The sequence below is a fragment of the Xyrauchen texanus genome, chromosome 8 (genome assembly GCF_025860055.1).
Source record: "Xyrauchen texanus isolate HMW12.3.18 chromosome 8, RBS_HiC_50CHRs, whole genome shotgun sequence".
Classification (NCBI taxonomy): domain Eukaryota; kingdom Metazoa; phylum Chordata; class Actinopteri; order Cypriniformes; family Catostomidae; genus Xyrauchen; species Xyrauchen texanus.
In genome coordinates, this window is record NC_068283.1 from 40,213,036 (window position 1) to 40,229,672 (window position 16,637).

General features: G+C 38.4%; 1 protein-coding gene across 2 annotated transcripts; it reads right to left on the bottom strand.

Annotated features, from left to right (window-relative positions):
- Positions 1–1,030: 1,030 nt before the first annotated feature.
- gcdhb (glutaryl-CoA dehydrogenase b) lies at positions 1,031–15,639 on the bottom strand. Of its 2 annotated transcripts, XM_052132342.1 has the most exons (13): positions 15,491–15,630; positions 14,433–14,463; positions 13,625–13,737; positions 13,421–13,459; positions 13,171–13,311; positions 12,840–12,902; positions 12,355–12,525; positions 12,062–12,191; positions 8,898–9,114; positions 5,439–5,542; positions 5,118–5,243; positions 3,562–3,722; positions 1,031–2,384 (listed from the first exon to the last, which is right to left on the bottom strand). In XM_052132342.1, exons 3-13 carry the CDS (start codon positions 13,722–13,724, stop codon positions 2,311–2,313), a joined length of 1,326 nt encoding a protein of 441 aa, XP_051988302.1. In that variant the 5' UTR covers positions 13,725–13,737; positions 14,433–14,463; positions 15,491–15,630; the 3' UTR covers positions 1,031–2,310. The 2 variants fall into 2 exon arrangements, with proteins under 2 accessions (XP_051988302.1, XP_051988300.1); XM_052132340.1 differs by lacking the exon at positions 14,433–14,463 and having other exon boundaries at positions 15,491–15,639.
- Positions 15,640–16,637: the final 998 nt, after the last annotated feature.

A 16,637-nucleotide genomic window follows, 5' to 3' on the forward strand; every position in this document is an offset into this window, starting at 1 on the left:
ATCGGTGCTTCAAAAACCTCAAGCAGAAGTTCACCGGTCAGCAGCACTAAGGAAGACATTGGCCAGTTATCTCCCACAAATTCAAGTATAGATGAGATTGGAAAGAAAGCACAGGACCTCAGCGAGGGAATCAATGAGAGACGGGCCGTGGAACAACACGTGATGGACAGCTCTTAAAAAGGTACTTGCAATGGTATACAAAGCACCAGTGCAACAGATACAAAGAACGAGAATCTAACCTATTTAACATTTATGTGAGTGTTTGTGCAGGTGCGTGAGGTGTGTCAGCAGGTGAAGGAGCAGATGTTTGTGTTTTATGAACAGCACAGTCAGGGGGTGGAGGCCGGTATTACTGAGCTATCTGAGGTGTTGACCGGAGCAGTGAGCTGAGTATTGAGCTACAGGGAGCCAGTCAAACCCTGGCAGCCATTAACAAGGGCCTGCAGCACAGCACTGAGCAACAGATACACAACTGGGCAGTGCAGCGGTAACAGAAGAGTCTCAAAGGTATGGTACACTTATGGCAGAACTTTGACATAAGAAATGTATTTCGAATGAATGGATCTAAGGTCCTCAGTCTATCCGTTAATTTAATTATTTACAGAGGCAGTGCATCTTGTTTTCTTACTGTAATTTAACATATTACAAGTCCCAAAGCATCTTCGTTATCTTAGTCCGAAAGTTCAAATTGATTTGTTACAATATGTTGAATAACTGCAACATTTAAATGTAGAGACAGAAATGCACATGCTAATTTCATTAATGCATTTTAAAGTCTGTTTCTTTCAAATAAAATATAGTTTGGTTAACAACAGCATTATTCGTCTCAATAATTAGTACTTGCAAAGCAGTTGTTATTGAAGTCACATTTCTTTTGCTAATTCTCTTGATGGATCTTACAACTCTAAATGTAGCTAGCAAGAAAAAACACCAACGTAAAATGATGATTTGATAACTTCTTTAAACCTTGCAGTACCATCTGTGTAATGGAAATAAAGTGGATCCATTAAAATATATTTTATATGACAGTTTATTCACCAGCTTCAAGTACAGTTTTGCACTCAAAAAAATATATATTTTTGCCTATTTTTAAGATTTACACATTTCAATTTCATTACAAAATTCCCTCAAATTGAATTGTGAAATGTTAAACAAAATTAAATGTGTATATATATATATATTTATAAAAAATATATTTTATTTTACTGAATATTACTCAATTCAATTTGATAGAATTTTATTAAATTGAAATGCGTTAAACCAATGTTTTTAGTGAATAGCTTTATTACATTTCTATACATAGTAATGCAAAAACAAACAAACATGCACTTTTCAACCCATCCTGCACATTTCTTTACAAACCTACTTAAAAACAACTTCTGTTTAGAACACAGGAAAACAGCTTTTTTGATATAGGGACTATATAATGACATTCAAAAATTACCTAAAGGACTTAAAGGGATAGTTCAACGAAAAATGACAATTCTCTCATCATTTACTCACCCTCATGCCATCCCAGATGTGTCTGACTTTCTTTCATCTGCTGAACACAAATTAAGATTTTCATAAGAAGTTATCGGCTCTTTTGGTCCATAAAATTCAAGTGAATGGATGCCAGAATATTGATGCTCCAAAATCAGCATAAAAGTAATCCATAAGACTCCAGTGGTTTAATCCATGTCTTCAGAAGTGATATGATAGGTGTGGGTGAGAAACAGATCAATATTTAAGTCCTTTTTACCATAAATTCTCCTCCCTGCTCAGTCAATCTCCACTTTAACTTTCACATTCTTCTTCTTCTTCTTGTGTTTTTGTTGATTCACATTCTTTACGCATATAAAGTTCTAGCAAAAATAGACTTAAGTATTAATCTGTTTCTCACCCATACTATCATATCTCTTCTGAGGACATGGATTAAACCACTGGAGTCTTATGGATTACTTTTGTGCTGCCTTTATGTGCTTTTTGGAGCATTACAATTTAGGCACTCGCTTGCATTCTATGGGCCTACAGAGCTGAAATATTCCTCTAAAAATCTTCATTTACAGAAGACATGCAGTACACATCTGGGATGGCACGAGGGTGAGTAAACGATGAGAGAATTTAAATTTGTGGGTGAACTGTCCCTTTAAATAAAATACTTTTAGGTTTTTCCAGCTTTGATCACCAGATTTAGATTTTTTCATTATTAAAGACTTCAAAGAAGTTGTAGTGGTAAATGATGCAAACCCTAAATTGCTTCCAGGAACTATATGGGTTATCAGTAAAAGGCAGCAACATTCAGTGTACATGATCTGTCCATTGCATGTCTTATTTTTCCACCGTAAAGGACTGCAGTCCAGTGATGGCTCGGCCCAGGATCAGAGCATGGATATCATGGGTACCTACAACAGCAGAGAATATTCAGTGTTAAATATACAGGATATGCAGTTTTGGGTAAAAACACTTCTGGTTCTTAATTACACAATAATCTCACATGTTTACGTCTTGTGGCTATACTTGTGAAACAGTGTGTATTTTAACATAGGTAGTGGTAGCTCAGCGAGAATTAACGCTGGATACCACCCCTGGGGTTCGCTAGTTCGAATCCCAGGGTGTGCTAAGTGACTCCAGTCAGGTCTCCTAAGCAACCAAATTGTCCTGTTTGCTAGGGAAGGTAGAGTCACATGGGGTAACCTCCTCGTGGTGGTGATTAGTGGTTCTCACTCTCAATGGGGCGTGTGGTAAGTTGTGCGTGGAGAGTAGCATGAGCCTCCACATGCTGTGAGTCTCTGTGATGTCATGCACAACGAGTCACGCGATAAGATGCACGGATTTACCATCTCAGAAGCTGAGGCAACTGAGACTCGTCCTCCACCACCCGGATTGAGGTGAATAACTGCGCCACCACGAGGACCTACTAAGTAGTGGGAATTGGGCATTCCGAAATGGGAGAAAAGAGGATAATAAATAAACATTTCTGGACTGGCTCCCATTCACTGGTCTCAATGTAACCTTGATTATTTTAATGAAACGTGGGACGATTCGAATTCGAGACATATTGAAGGACTTGTCCAATTACCTTTAGTTTACGTCACAGTCGTGAACCATGGTTTGCCATTTGATATTACTTGTCGGGATATGCTTATTTTAGAGAGCATTTTATTGGACAACAATTTGTAAATGCCCCTAAATGAAAGATGAGTCGTCTCCGTTTTTGGTTTGTTTTCCTGGAAGAGAGAGACTGTTTATTTTAAATGCTTCTACCTACTAAAAGTTTATTATGTCCACTTCTTTTTAGTACACTAGCATATTGATGCTTTCAACAGACATGGCCCCGAAACTCACGGGCTCTTTAAGGCAAACAAATGGAATTAATATAAAAATGGATCTAATGCGAGCTCTTCAATATCCCTCCAAAATATCCAACTTTGCTTTGTAATCCTAATCGCTTTAGAGCTTTCCTAAAAGCTCAAAGCATTATGAAACTCGTGCCTCTGGTAACCAAAGAACATGAAGTTCAAATCATGAAACTGCTGTCATTTTAGCTATGAATTTCCCGCATCACTCCAGTCTTCTAACCTTCATAAGTGTTGACGGCTTCCAGATTCAGGACGTGCCGAATGATGTGGTACTCGTCTGCAATGCCGTTTCCTCCCAGCATATCTCGGGCCTGTCTTGCTATCTCCAGGGATTTACCACAGGAGTTCCTCTTCAGCATTGAGATCATCTCTGGAGCTGCTCTGTGGACGAAGTTCAGAGAATGAAGAATAGTTCGCTATGTGATGATTTTCAACATGTTAACTTGATTCCTCTAACTAACACCATTCTGTCCAGACCTGTTTCAAATTCTTGTTCATGCCTTACAAGTCACATTTTATGTTTCAAATTGATTTGGAAGATTTTACAAGATATTTTGTTCATGATGCCATGTAATGATGAAAATTGAAGAAACCTCTCAAAATTCCCATTTATTTATATACAAGAAACTATATTTGAAACCACTTATAACAAAATGTATTAATTTTGGAACATTTCAGAGATATATTTCAATATTTCCCCACACCTTTCAATGGATATCTCTCACCTTTCCATGACTTTCTACTTGCTTGTCGTTATTGGATAAGGATTCTTAAAGGGACAGTACACCCAAAAATGTAAATTCTCTCATCATTTACTCACCCTCATGCCATCCCAGATGTATAGGACTTTATCTCTTCTGCTGAACACAAATGAAGATTTTTAGAGGAATGTTTCAGCTCTGTAGGTCCATACAATGCAAATGAATGGTGACCAGAACTTTGAAGCTCAATTAAGCACATAAAGGCAGCATAAAAGTAGTCCATTCGACTCCAGTGGTTTAATCCATGTCTTCAGAAGACATTTAATAGGACTGGGTGAGAAACAAATCAATATTTATGTCCTTTTTTACTCTAAATATCCACTTTCACTTTTGTTTTTGGCGATTCACATTCTTCATGCATATCACCACCTACTGGTCGGGGCGGGACAAAGGTGGACTTAAATATTGATCTGTTTCTCACCCAAACCTATTATATCACTTCTGAAGACATGGATTAAACCACTTTTATGGATTACTTTTATGCTGCCTTTAAAAGCTTAAAAGTTCTGGTCACCATTCACTTGCATTGAATGGACCAACAGATTGGATATATTCTTCTAAAAATCTTCATTTGTGTTCTGAAGAAGATAGAAAGCCATATACATGTGGGATGGCTTGAGGGCGAGTAAATGATGAGAGAAATTTCATTTTAGGGTGAAAGATTCCTTTAGTCATTTGATGAAGATTGCAAATCACAAAGAGTAATTTCTAGCTAACTGAATATTTCAGAGCTTGGCATAACCAAAGAAATGTCCATTACTTTCCAGGCCTGGAAATCACGGTATTAAGATTCCCTGACACTTCCAGGTTTTCCATGACCATGGGAACCCTATAAGGCAAGTTTTAATTGAACAAAGCACTTCATTTGCATTTGCATATCTGCATTGATAACAAAAATAATACAGTCAATTAATAAACTAATTTCATCATCTGTTTACTTTTCCCCATTATAGACACAATTTATATATATATATATCTCCAATCAAAACTGCAGCAGCATCAAAATAAAACTCACTTCTTCTCATCAATCAATCTGCCCAGTTGCAGACATGACTGCAGGCTGATGGAGAGCTCTGTCAGCATATCTGCCATCTTCTTCTGGATCAGCTGGTTTCTGGCTAGAGGAACTCCAAACTGGATTCTAGTGAGAACATTACAAGTTATGCTGGAAAACAACATCTAATAGCACAAGAACCGTATTGAAATGAAACAAAATGAGAGCCAATCTCCCAGTAAATGATAAACGGGCATCTTTCCAAGACAGAAAGGTTTACAGTGAGCCACTAGTGTCTCTGTTTTCAAATGTTTGGACATTAGATTGCAGATGAGTTCTGACCTGTCCAGTGTGTACTCTCGAGCAGCGTGGAAACAAAACTCTGCGGCCCCCAGAGCTCCCCATGCAATGCCATAGCGAGCATTATTCAGACAGCCAAACGGGCCCTGATAAACAGGAAAAAGTCGCCACACTGTCACTGCTGTAACAACGTTTCTGTATAAAAATTCATATTGTGGTAAAACTTTTCCCATAAGTCCAAAGGAAATCTAAACCACATTATTTGATTTTTACTATCTGATGAGATTTTGTATTCGTCATTTCTTTTTCTCTCCCTTTTTCTCCCCAATTTGGAATGCCCAATTCCCTATGCACTCTCTAAGTCCTCGTGGTGGTGGTGGTGGAGGACGAATCTCAGTTGCCTCCGTGTCTGAAACCGTCAATCCACGCATCTTATCACGTGGCTTGTTGAGCGAGTTACCACGGAGACGTAGTGCGTGTGGAGACTTCACCCTATTCTCCGCGGCATCCGCGTACAACTCACCACATTATAGTGACCACGAGGAGGTTACCCCATGTGACTCTACCCTCCCTAGCAACCGGGCCAATTTGGTTGCTTAGGAGACCTGGCTGGAGTCACTCAGCACACCCTGGATTCAAACCCGTGACTCCAGGGGTGGTTGTCAGTGTCAATACTCGCTGAGCTACCCAGACCCCCCGTATTTGTCATTTTATATAAAAATAGATCTCAAATGACTTGATCAAGTACCAGTGTATGTTTACATGCACTTTAAAAGTTCTATTTCAGTCAGACTAATGCAATAATTCATCGTTTAATATTTAATGTAATCGCTTAAGTCTGACTGTCCAATTTTTGCAAAGTAGGACTAACAGACACATACACTCACCTAAAGGATTATTAGGAACACATACTAATACAGTGTTTGACCCCCTTTCGCCTTCAGAACTGCCTTAATTCTACGTGGCATTGATTCAACAAGGTGCTGAAAGCATTCTTTAGAAATGTTGGCCCATATTGATAGGATAGCATCTTGCAGTTGATGGAGATTTGTGGGATGCACATCCAGGGCACGAAGCTCCCGTTCCACCACATCCCAAAGTTGCTCTATTGGGTTGAGATCTGGTGACTGTGGGGGCCATTTTAGTACAGTGAACTCATTGTCATGTTCAAGAAACCAATTTGAAATGATTCGAGCTTTGTGACATGGTGCATTATCCTGCTGGAAGTAGCCATAAGAGGATGGGTACATGGTGGCCATAAAGGGATGGACATGGTCAGAAACAATGCTCAGGTAGGCCGTGTCATTTAAACGATGCCCAATTGGCACTAAGGGGCCTAAAGTGTGCCAAGAAAACATCCCCCTCACCATTACACCACCACCAGCCTGCACAGTGGTAACAAGGCATGATGGATCCATGTTCTCATTCTGTTTACGCCAAATTCTGACTCTACCATCTGAATGTCTCAACAGAAATCGAGACTCATCTGACCAGGCAACATTTTTCCAGTCTTCAACTGTCCAATTTTGGTGAGCTCTTGCAAACTGTAGCCTCTTTTTCCTATTTGTAGTGGAGATGAGTGGTACCCGGTGGGGTCTTCTGCTGTTGTAGCCCATCCGCCTCAAGGTTGTGTGTGTTGTGGCTTCACAAATGTTTTGCTGCATACCTCGGTTGTAACGAGTGGTTATTTCAGGCAAAGTTGCTCTTCTATCAGCTTGAATCAGTCGGCCCATTCTCCTCTGACCTCTAGCATCAACAAGGCATTTTCGCCCACAGGACTGCCGCATACTGGATGTTTTGCCCTTTTCACACCATTCTTTGTAAACCCTAGAAATGGTTGTGCGTGAAAATCCCAGTAACTGAGCAGATTGTGAAATACTCAGACCGGCCCGTCTGGCACCAACAACCATGCCACGCTCAAAATTGCTTAAATCACCTTTCTTTCCCATTCTGACATTCAGTTTGGAGTTCAGGAGATTGTCTTGACCAGGACCACACCCCTAAATGCATTGAAGCAACTGACATGTGATTGGTTGATTAGATAATTGCATTAATGAGAAATTGAACAGGTGTTCCTAATAATCCTTTAGGTGAGTGTATAATGCGCTTGAAGCTCATCTTCGTACAGCACATCTAAACATTAATCAGACCACAACAGGGTGCAACACTGTCTAGGGCTGTATGCTTGAATTTTAAAGACATTATTTTAGGGAGGGGAAAAATCTACTCATCTGATTTTTACATCGACGTCATCTCAGATGTCCACAAGAGGGCGCAAAAAATCGATATAAACCAATCAGCACCATGTTATAGCAATTGTTTATTGCAAAGAACATAGCTGGCTGGTAACAAATGTGTATTAAATGATAAAGACAAAAGATTTAGCCAGTTTATTTGTGCAAATATGAAGAAAAATAGTAAAATGAGAAAAGAAACGCTTCAACAGATGGTTCTACGTTAACTTGGTGTTGCACAGTAACCTGTACCGGTGCCATTGTACTACACAGTTTCAAGCTTCATAATACCGGTGGGACCACAGTGTTTTTCATTATATACAGCTGTACCAGATACATATGCAGCAAGATGCTGATAAGAGAGCAGCAAGTCAATGACAAGACACAACCGCCAAAGACCTCCATCTCAGGGGGGCGCTTACTCCGAATGCGACTTTATTTTTCTATGTAAGCATGTGCTTGACGGACATCTTTGACCATTGCATCATGTCTCACTGTTGTTTTTTCAGCATCTAGAGCAGCAACGATGCATTTGTTGCACTGCATCTGTTCGGAACACATCCAAAATTAGAATGCATTAGAATTGGTGGTATGGTGTGTTTTTTTTGGGGGCTGCAATTCTCTGATTGGTGGATATCCCCCTTTCAGTATCATGGGTAATGTAGTTCTTCACCAGGAATTCTGCTATTAAACACGATTAAAAAAAAAAAAAAAAGATGACTTCAGCAGAAGCACATACCATCAATTAACAACCTCGGAGCTCACGGCAGGTCTGTCTGGAATATTTATAAGTTAGTGTTAAAAATCAATTCACCTATGAAGAAATTAATCGCTTTTTATAACCGGAACCAAACTGTTGTGGGCTATTGGCCTCGGCAGTGTGTGCATGCTCTGAAAGACAGAGGTGACGTACATCGTCCCTTCCTCAGCTGACATCCTTCCTTCAAATGTTCGATTACACTTTGTGTTATGTATACTTGGACAGACACATGAAGACTGCAGCTCGACTACACAAAAACCTGCTGTAGCTCAATTATAACTGTGCACGTAAACCTATAATCCTACAGAATCATTTTAGACAGTGGACGGACCCCAATAAGCTCCTGCAGTTAAAGAGGTAGGCCAAAAATATTTGTTTACCTTGAATGCACTGCAAGTCACTTTGGATACAAGCATCAAATAAATAACAGTCTATAAGCTGATTATGTCCTGGAGAACCAGTGATACGTGACTACAGAATGGTATCTCATAACTGCACGTTTCTCACCCCCAGGCCTGTGACTTTGGGCAGCAAATTTTCTTCTGGAACTTCCACCTCGTCCATGATGATCATGCCGGTGGCCGATGCACGCAGGGAGAACTTGCCCTCGATCTTGGGGGTGGAGAGGCCCTTCATGCCACGTTCCAAGATGAAACCACGTATCTTCCCGTCATCACATTTGGCCCACACCACGCAGATATCTGCCACCGGTGAGTTTGTTATCCTGCGAGGCATGAATGAAGATGATAAAACGGATGCTTGGTGACTTCTTTCATCCCTAATATACATTACTATCTCATTTTTTAAATGATGCTTGTATTTGTAACAGTGCTGTCGAAGTTAATGCAAAATGAGTTTGTGGGAAGCGAGGCCATTCACGCAAACGCCACTAATGTCACATGCATAGACGTCGGGAAAACAGATAGTGGCAGATATTATGCTGATACCTGCTGCAAGCATTTTAACAATGTAGCACAGCAGTAGAACAAACATGCCTCCAAAGCACAGAGAGAGCTCGGAACGTTATAACGTAATTGCAGCAGCAAGACAGCTGCCATTTGAACACCTGCCTTGCACTGCGAGGTGACGTATGAAACGTGTGAGCACGAAATGAAAGCGAGTGCGAGGCAATCATCTGTGTTCTGCGACTGCTACCGTGTCATTGCATAATGTATAACATGCCAGCAAAGGCAGCCTGTGGAGTGTCTGGTGCCCCCCTAGAGAGTTGGTGCCCTACACAGACTTCTTAATATGAGTATAGGAAGCGGCGGTACCGATTACCGGCTAACGGAAACCCTGCTTCTGTCTCCAAGGTTCTGTCACAATGTCTCTGATAGTGCACTGGCCAATGCAGAAGTTGGAGATATTGCTGGAAACCCATTTTATCCCACTGAAGAAGTTAAAGAAGTTAACCCATTTAATCCCACCGGTTACAATTGTGACCGGGGTCTAAAATGTATTTTGCACAGAGTTGTCAATTGAAAATGCATGAGTGGTGCAAATATTCACATGACCAGAGCTATTTAATTCCACTGTGCACCTGGAAAGATGATGTTTGTCAAATCTCCATAAAAAGGAGTGAATAAATCCTGTCATAATACTCTTACAACTACCATATATTGTACATAATTTGAGTTGTGTTGTGTTCATTTTTGGTTGTTCAAATCTGTTGGTGGGGTGGGTTTTGTGTGGATGATTGAAAATACATCTGGATGAAGCATATTTTGTCCATTCATTTTTATGAAGATAACGCGATTAATTGCTATTAACTTCCAAAGATGATGCGATTAATCGCGATTAAATATTTTAATCGTTTGACAGTAATAATTTGTACCAATGCCTTAACAATAGCACGGGTACAGTTGAAGTCAGAATTTACATACCTTTTAAGCAATTACAATTAAATTTAGCTTTTCACAATTCCTGACATTTAATCATAGAAAACGTTCCCTGTCTTAGGTCAGTTAGGATCACTACTTAATTTTAAGATTGTGAAATGTCAGAATAATAGTAGAGGGAATTATTTATTTCAGCTTTTATTTCTTTCATCACATTCCCAGTGGCTCAGAAGTTTACACACACTTGGTTAGTATTTGTTGCCTTTACATTGTTTATCTTGGGTCAAACATTTTGGTTAATTCTTCCACAAGCTTCTCACAATAAGTTTCTGGAATTGTGTCCCATTCCTCCAGACAGAACTGGTGTAACGGAGTCAGGTTTGTCGGCCTCCTTGCTCACACATGCTTTTTCAGTTCTGCCCACATATTCTCTTTCAGATTGAGGTCAGGGTTTTGTGGTGGCCACTCCAATACCTTGACTTTGTTGTCCTTAAACCATTTTGCCACAACTTTGGAGGTATGCTTGGGGTCATTGTCCATTTGGAAGACACATTTGTGACCGAGCTTTAACTTCCTGGCTGATGTTTTGAGATGTTGCTTCAATATATCCACATAATTTTCCTTCCTCATGATGCCCATTTATTTTGTGAAGTGCACCAGTCCCTCCTGCAGCAAAGAACCCCCACAACATGATGCTGCACCCCCATGCTTCACGGTTGGGACGGTGTTCTTCGGCTTGCAAGCCTCACCCTTTTCCTTCAAACATAACGATGGTCATTATGGCCTAAACAGTTACATATGTCTTTCATCTGACTAGAGGACACTTTTCCAAAAAGTAGATCTTTTTCCCCATGTGCACTTGCAAACTGTATTCTGGCTTTTTATGGCAGTTTTGGAGCAGTGGCTTCTTCCTTGCTGAGCAGCCTTTCAGATTATTTCGATATAGGACTCATTTTACTGTGAATATAGATACTTGTCTTCACAAGGTCCTTTGCCGTTGTTCTGTGATTGATTTGCACTTTTAACACCAAACTTCGTTCATCTCTAGGAGACAGAATGCGTCTTCTTCCTGAGCGGTATGATGGCTGTGTGGTCCCATAGTGTTTATACTTGTATACTATTGTTTGTGCAGTTGAACGTGGTACTTTCAGGTGTTTGGAAATCACTCCCAAGGATGAACCAGGCTTGTGTAGGTCCACAATTTTTTTTCTGAGGTCTTGGCTGATTTAATTTGATTTTCCCATGATGTCAAGCAAAGAGGCACTGAGTTTGAAGGTAGCCCTTAAGGTACACCTCCACAGGTACACCTCCAATTCGGTACACCTCCTATCAGAAGCTAATTGGCTATTTGCTTGGCATCATTTTCTGGTTTAAAGCTGCTTAAAGGCAGAGTTAACATAGTGAATATAAACTTCTGACCCACTGGCATTGTGATTATAGTCAATTAAAAGTGAAACCATCTGTCTGTAAACAATTGTTGGAAAAATGCCTTGTATCATGCACAAAGTAGATGTCCTAAACGACTTGCCTAAACTATAGTTTGCAAATATTAAGTCTGTGGAGTGCTTAAAAATGAATTTAATTACTTCAACCTAAGTGTATGTAAACTTCAGAGTTGAACTGTAAAAATGACACTAATGTTTAAAGTGACTGGTGTGGCACTTGTTTCATGGCACCACCATGTGGACAAAAGTTATTAATGGACTAGTATGTTGTTTACTGTTGTTTGCCCTTTCTGTAATTCTGACACGTTAATGACATTACCAGATGGCCACATAACAACAAAATTAATGTATTGCTTGATAGGCTACATTAATAAGATTAATGCATCACCAAGTCTTGGAGCCAGTGAGGGTGAAGGTGCGACTGGATGGGTTGTATTTTGCCCTGGTCTCCATGCCGCTCGGGTCACTGCCGTGGTTTGGTTCAGTCAGTCCAAAACAACCTAGAATCTCTCCTCGTGCTGCACGGCACACAGACAATATGTTGTCAGTATGTACAGCGGTATGGTTAAGAAATTATGTTTCTAATTAACTTGTAATTCTACAAGCCCCAAATGTATCATGGCATTTAATTACAAAACTGGTGCATCCACAAAAAGTCTAAACTATCTATGAAGCATTTACCCAGTTTCGGGAGGTATTTCTCCTTCTGCTCTTCAGTGCCGTAAGCATTGATGGGGTGCATGACCAGTGACGATTGAACACTCATGACCGAACGATAGCCGCTGTCTACTCTCTCCACCTCACGAGCGATGAGACCATACGCCACATAACTTGTACCAGCGCAGCCGTAACCTTGACAGGAAAGTGCATATGAGTGACAGACAACTGAGATATCTGTTAGAGCAAAGTATAGATGCTTCTACTTAAAGTAATAGGCCTTACTCAATTTACTCAAATGTGTTATAATGATACAAACTAATCTTAACTAAGATCTGCATTTTCATTACAATTGAGAGTAAATTGTGATATGTGGAATAGAGCATTAATACTGCTTTGTTTTGAGGACTGGACTCAAAATAGCATATTGAAAATACATTCTTCATTTATTCCGATAACCTCACAATTGTTTGGATTAATCCCTCAGTTAAACTCAAAATTGAACACACCTTTAATGGTTGGGCCTAAAACCCCCAGTTCCCCCATCTCAGACACAATCTCCCGATGAAACACTAGAGGACAACAAAGAACATGTATATTAAAAATGCAGAGTAGAGTTAAATCAATGGAAGCTGATGCACGGATGCATAATACCACTTAGCAATTTAGCTAATTTTGATAGGTTTAATACCCACAATATAACAAAATATTACACAACTTTCATTACCGAATTAACATCTGGGTCAGGAGGCATGATTAGTTGTTAAAATTAAATCAACGCATTCAATTGGCAACCCTAAATGTATTATTATATTATAATACAACATAATATAAACGCACCTTCGTTTCTGTTGGCCATTATGATGCGTGGCATGAGTTTCTCCTGACAGTAGGCACGAAAAGAGTCCCTGATCATGATCTCCTCATCCGTCAGAAGACCCTCCAGATCCAAAGCATCTCGCCAGTTAAACTGCACTTTAGCTGAGGTTCATATGAAGGGTTAAATACATTATCTAGTAAACATGCAGGTTTGTGATCAACAGATTTAAGTTCATTGCAACAAAAAAAAAGTAAAAGAAAATAAACGTACGTGTTTTGACTTGCTTCTTTTCCACGGCCTTCTCTCCATCTGATGAATATATAAACATATATGCATTCATATAATGCTATGCGACTATACACATATTATGCAAGTATGCATTTTAAATATTAGCAAAATTAATATTTTTTTTGATGAAAAAATTGTGCATCTTTAAGTGTGCAGTATGTCAGATCATATCAGACTCTTTCTGACCCTGTGAAGCAGCGGCTGCAGTTCCCTGTGATCTCATTGCAGTGAAGAGGAAACATCTCTGATTGTTCACAAGCAGACGACTAACACTCCTTAATGCCATGACCAGGGTGCTTCTGTAAAATAATAATGTATATTCATAAAGTAACCATACATTACAATGCATGCATCAAAACAGAAAGATTTGATGTAGAAAATAGTGATGCATCATTATTATTATTAATAACAAGCAACCATACATTACAATACATGCATCAAAACAGAAAACATTTATGTAGAACTTAGTCATGCATTATTATTATTATTAATAAAAACAACCTTACATTACAATGCATGCATTGAAACATATACAATTATGTAGAAAATAGTCATACATTATTATTATTATTAATAATGATAAACAACCATACATTACAATGCATGCATTGAAACAGAAAGCTTTGATGTAGAAAATAGTAATGCATCATTATTATTATTAATAACAAGCAACCATACATTACAATGCATGCATTGAAACATAAAATATTTATGTAGAACTTAGTCATGCATTATTATTATTATTAAAAAACAACCTTACATTACAATGCATGCATTGAAACAGAAAGCTTTGATGTAGAAAATAGTGATGCGTCATCATCATTATTATTATTATTATTAACAAACAACCATAAATTACAATGCATGCATCAAAACATAAAAATGTATGTCACACATAGTCATGCACTATTATTAATATTAATAATAATAATAATAACAAACAACCATACATTACAATGCATGCAGTCACGCAATTTTATTATTATTAACAAACCTTTATTTTGTCCTTTTGAGATTAAAAATCTCTTTGAGCGATGCCAAAATGACATAATAAAATATCACAACAATAAACAAAACAATCCGTAAACAAGGCACAAATAGACTCCTCAATAGACTGGACTGACACACACACACACACACACACACGTGTCCTGAGTTGCACTTTAATTACTGTCACTTTATATCTGTCTGCTACCTCAATAACTGCTATGTGCATAGAACACTATCTCAAAGTATGTTATGTTTACTTTTGGCATTTTTAGAAACTGTCATCTTTTGCACTGCTGTGTACTGGTCTCTTACTGTCTCTCACTGTGTCTATTGTCCTGTTCATTTGTAGTAATTTATTGTACTGTCCTGTACTTGTTGCACACGTTTGCACCTGCACTTTATATAGGTATGTTATTTAGTCTGTGTAGTCTCATGTGGTTCTGTGTTTTATGTAGCACCATGGTCCTGGAGGAACGTTGTCTCGTTAAACTCTGTACTGTACTAACTGTATATGGTTGAACAACAATAAAAACCACTTGCCTTGACAAATATGAAATGCAGTTAACACACAGATTACTGGCCTTCATGACACTGACAGACAGCCTCAGTCACCATTGCATTGAGTAAAAGGGATGCATTGAAAATCTGAATGGCTACTGAGGCTAACTTTCTGCCAAACATCTCTTCTTCTTTGTTCCAAAAAAAGAAATGAACTCATACGGCCTTGGAACAACAGAAGGGTGAGTAAATAAGATAGATACGGGACAGTAAATAATACTAATATCTCACCAAATCATATCTAATAATAATAATAATCCTATCTAAAGTTTGGGTGAACTTTATGAAGACATACATAAAGAAATACTTATATATATCAACAACAGTCTCAAAGTCAACAGCAGTTTATGTACCAGCGGCCCAGCAAACACATTCTTAACCATTTAATCTGTACACAGGTTTATTATTAAATCGTCACACAAAGAGCAGCATGGCCCGACAGCACAGGTGCTGACTTCGAGCAGCTAATAAAGGGCCATATAAACAGATAAGAGCTTTACATACCTGTAAACAAGTTAGATTAATTTATATGAAGACACGGAACAAATTCACTGTTGTCACACACCGTTTATGACGTCAGACAGGTTGTATATTTACAGACTGACAGCGCGTGCAGGACGGAAGAGGAACATGACAGTGTGGGTGAGTGGAAAGTGCAGCGCACCATTGTGAGTGTGGCCGTTTTTTTAATGGATGTCTATGAAAGAGACGCCTCGGTGTGGTGAATAAAGTGCTTTTGTGAGGAAACAGCTCATCACATAATGAAATGACCGCCTTCCCGCTAATCTTCAACATGTTTTACACGACACAATCCTTTTGGAATGAACTACGAGTGGAGTTTACTACGATAAAATTGCCGTTTTATAAGAGTTTACGCTGACAACTTTGTGACAGTTAGGTGTCAGTTTACGGCTTTCCCCATTCATTTGAACGGTATCCGCAAACGCTGATTTACTGTCGTAACACTAGTTTTTTGTTTTGGTAATTTAAATTTAATCAGTGTTAAGTGTAATGTATTACTAAGCAATTCATTACTGTAATTAAATAACTTTTACATTGAAAAAAGTAAATTATGTGTTACTCTTATTTTTTCAGTAATTTAATTAGTTACTTCTGCGTTAAATTCTGTATAGACTAAAGAACAATTCTATATAAAACAATAGTGAGATTAGACTAAATTGAATGTCTTATGTTAAAATGTATGTTTTCTAATTTAATGCTGCCCCCTTAAATTCTTTGGCTAGTTCATGAATAATTTATTTGATTTTATATGATTTATTTGAAAGAATTAATAGAACGATTTAACGTCAATCATTGTATTTTTCATCTGGTCGAGGTTGATAAAACAGAGTAATTAGTACAGTAATCTAATTACACTGTAGAAGATGTAATTAGTAGTTAGTAATTAATTAATTTTTTAGAGTAACTTACCCAACACTGAATGTAATAAATTTTAATTGAAAACAGATACACTTTAGAAAATTAAAAGAAATTAAAAATGGGAAAAGAGTAGCAAACAGACAATGTTTTCACTTTTTTTTTCTTAAGTGAATTCAAGCCATGTAAGGTAGTGCTCAAATTGCTTTAAAAAGACAACAAAGAGGGGTGTAAAGCTTGATACGTTGATTTGTGAATGTGGTACTTAGCACGC

What these genes read in the sequence shown, in the direction of transcription:
- gcdhb (XM_052132340.1), bottom strand. Translation starts at nt 13,724, where the DNA reads ATGGCATTAAGGAGTGTTAGTCGTCTGCTTGTGAACAATCAGAGATGT. An exon ending in TGCAGCCGCTGCTTCACAGG is followed by an intron (nt 13,460 to 13,624) that starts GTCAGAAAGAGT and finishes TATATTCATCAG; the next exon opens with ATGGAGAGAAGGCCGTGGAA. An exon ending in AGATTGATTGATGAGAAGAA is followed by an intron (nt 3,723 to 5,117) that starts GTGAGTTTTATT and finishes CTTCGTCCACAG; the next exon opens with AGCAGCTCCAGAGATGATCT.